Source organism: Drosophila tropicalis, unplaced genomic scaffold (assembly GCF_018151085.1).
Source record: "Drosophila tropicalis isolate 14030-0801.00 unplaced genomic scaffold, ASM1815108v1 contig_158, whole genome shotgun sequence".
NCBI classification, from domain to species: domain Eukaryota; kingdom Metazoa; phylum Arthropoda; class Insecta; order Diptera; family Drosophilidae; genus Drosophila; species Drosophila tropicalis.
The window spans coordinates 13,453,775-13,456,710 of NW_027172602.1; the positions used below are offsets into that span (position 1 = coordinate 13,453,775).

General features: G+C 41.6%; 1 protein-coding gene across 2 annotated transcripts; it reads right to left on the reverse strand.

Annotated features, from left to right (window-relative positions):
* Positions 1-1,259: 1,259 nt before the first annotated feature.
* LOC137587039 (uncharacterized) lies at positions 1,260-2,246 on the reverse strand. 2 transcript variants are annotated; one of them, XM_068303277.1, is made up of 2 exons: positions 2,093-2,246; positions 1,260-2,035 (listed from the first exon to the last, which is right to left on the reverse strand). In XM_068303277.1, exon 2 carries the CDS (start codon positions 2,018-2,020, stop codon positions 1,427-1,429), a length of 594 nt encoding a protein of 197 aa, XP_068159378.1. In that variant the 5' UTR covers positions 2,021-2,035; positions 2,093-2,246; the 3' UTR covers positions 1,260-1,426. The 2 variants fall into 2 exon arrangements, with proteins under 2 accessions (XP_068159378.1, XP_068159379.1); XM_068303278.1 differs by having other exon boundaries at positions 1,260-2,032; positions 2,093-2,222.
* Positions 2,247-2,936: the final 690 nt, after the last annotated feature.

A 2,936-nucleotide genomic window follows, 5' to 3' on the forward strand; every position in this document is an offset into this window, starting at 1 on the left:
CTGTCACTGCCACCGGCAGTAGGTGCCACCAGAATGGAATGGGCAGATGGGAGTCGATGGCTTTGCTGGTGTAACACGAGCCATAGCAAATATAATGGGCACTTTTGGTGGTCAGGTCCCATGTTGGTGTATGTTGTGGTGGGGTTCAATAGAATTGTTTGCCAGGAATTATGCTATATTGATGATGATGATAATGACGTCCTTGCGTGTGGCTAAAGCATGAAAAATTCCCGGAATGCTGCTGCTGTTCCTGATCTTGCCCACAAGAAAATAAAAGGCTTAGGGCGTTGTCTGTGCATAATAAAAATGCCATAAGTCAATATCAGTAACCGAGGGGGGAATGTGGCTATAGAGAAAATCGGCTCGCGACACTTTGCTTAATGAGCACTGTCATTGTCTTGTGGGGCCAGTCGAGGGTCAACATTGAAGGCAACAGCAGCTGCACTTGAAGATGCACAGGGAACGATACAGACAGACGGACAGGCAGAGAGACAGAAGACCATAAATGATAATGTGCCAATGCGGACATTTCATTTCATTTCATTTTGATCATCATCAATTAATGCAAAAGATCTTTCCTGTAAATCGCCCCCCTATATATCTCTCTCTCTCTCTGTATCTGTTTCTGCTTCATGTTTGAGGCATGAATTATGTTTGCTCAGCAGTTAGTTTTAATTGAAAGTGACATTTCAATAAATTGATAAGCCAACTTACTCCTCCTAACGCCCCGCTGCTGCGATGCTACTGCTGTCTGATGGTGATGATGCTCTCTCTTCTGCCTCTCTTCTGATCATTAACGCCAATGATCATGCATCGCCATCCGCCTTGGTGTTAATATGATCAACGGCAGCTCATCAGCATCTCAACTCCCGGCCATAACGGCAACGGCAGCAACATCGAGTCTGCGGCTCCAGCTCCCTTTCAATTTTGTCGATCGGATCGTGTGGCAAAAGGGCGTGTGAAGAGTCAACACACACACACACACTTACACTCTTCTCACACTCGGCCAGCCCAGCCGAAAGAGAAGGCATTTAATTTAATTGAAAATGTGTTGCGTTTTTATTCATTTAATATTGATGATATACAGAGTTGAAGTTGCCGTTAATTTGTTTAAACACGCTGTAAACTATATGAAAATTCAATGGTAACCATCACGAGTAATTAAAGTTACATTTACTCTCTTTTAACAGCATCTTGGATAGTTCTAAGAAACCCGTCCTTTTCGAAGGACCAACCAATCTGATTGAAAAAATTGTTAATTGTTGCTGAGCTTCAATGAGCTAATTGATTTATTTCTTTATATATGCATAGGTTACTTTAGATTAAATTTTTTGTAGTCTATGCAAATTTGGAACAATTATAAATTTACCAATATCCCAATCAATATCTGTTAGCAAATTTCCTAAAACTTGCCTAAATGTCAAATTCAGTTTAACTTGGTGCACACTTTGCTCTTTTGACTTTGAACTCGTTTCATGGACTTCTCCAATAATTCATGATAGCCATCCAATAGCTTTTTGTTCTTATCCTTCTCTGCGGACAATTCGCGGGCCAAGCTGATTACCTCATTGGCCAACTGTTTGGGTTGATCCACGACCTTCAGCAATTCCTCTGCATTAGAAAAGCGGCGGCTAGAGATTTTGCCTTCGGGAACCGGCATCGGGTGGAACGGCAGACGGGTCACCTTGGGAAGCTTGCGTTTGAAAAGATTCTTCACAGCCTCCATACTCTGGGCCTTGGAAATCCTGCGTTGGTCCTGTTCAGTCCGTCTCGAGGGCAAACACTGTGTGCTCCAAACAGGCATGGGCGTCGGCACTGGCACTTCCAACTCATCCATATCCTCTTGGGCGGCGGCGGAGGCCCGCGAAGCATGGACGATACGGTAAGTGGCCGACTGCTGCTTGAAAACCTTGGGAGCTTTCGGCTTCGACATGTACAGGCGAACTACATGGCGTCCGTGTATGAAAGTGTTGCTCATTGATCCCAGGATTTGACGGGCGTTCGTCATTCTCATAGACATGATGCTTGATTTCTTCTAAGGATTAACACTTAAATCGTCTTTTACGGCACCTCCGAATCCAGTATACCTTACCTTCTTAATGTGCCTTGTGGAAAACCTAAGAATCCTTTACAAGAGTTTACAAAAATGCCAAATTCTTAAACTTTTTTTTCAATTTGACTAAAAATTTATACAAATTTACTGCTATACGTTTTACTACTTGAAATCCTAAAAATGAACTGAATATTGTACTTTCGTCATGCGCCTATATGGATTTTTTGTGCGAGAAATTCGAAGTCAAGGCCTACTTTTCCAAAAAAACCAGCTTGCTTTGATCATGTGTTTGAATCGATTTAAGTTATAAGGTAAAGTTAAGTTATAGATGAACGATTTATAATTTCTCATAATCCACCATCAAATCAGGCGCCTTGCCTTAAAGAGAAATGAGACAGACAGACAGAGAGAGAGAAAGAGAGAGAGAGAGGCAAAAAAACACCAAATAGTTGGGACTAGATTAGATGATGGCCACCAAGGTGGTCCACCGGGTGCATCGTGGTCGTGTCGGCTGCAATTTTTTATGATTGTTTTTCATTTTTATATGTTTATTTGTTGTTGTTGTTGTTGTTGCTGAAGGGGTCGCTGCATGTGTGTACATATATATCTCTCTGTGTGTGTGTGTGTGTGAGCCCATCATTAACCCATTAAACTTCCGATTTGCCGACAGCGATAAACGCCGTCTGCCTGGGGTCGGTTAGTCTTTTTTTTTCTCTATTTTAATGACATCTCGTAAAGATTTGAAAAGATCTTTGTATTTTCTTTTGTTTGAATGCGTGGCGCTTCCTGCGTGAAAATCTCTCTCTTTAAGCAAAAAAAAAAATGAAGAATAGAAAAGAAAATGAAAAGAAAATGCAAGCACTTTTAACTCTTCCAATTCAAT

Excerpts from the sequence above, each read along its gene's own strand:
- LOC137587039 (XM_068303277.1), bottom strand. The coding sequence starts at position 2,020 with ATGTCTATGAGAATGACGAACGCCCGTCAAATCCTGGGATCAATGAGC.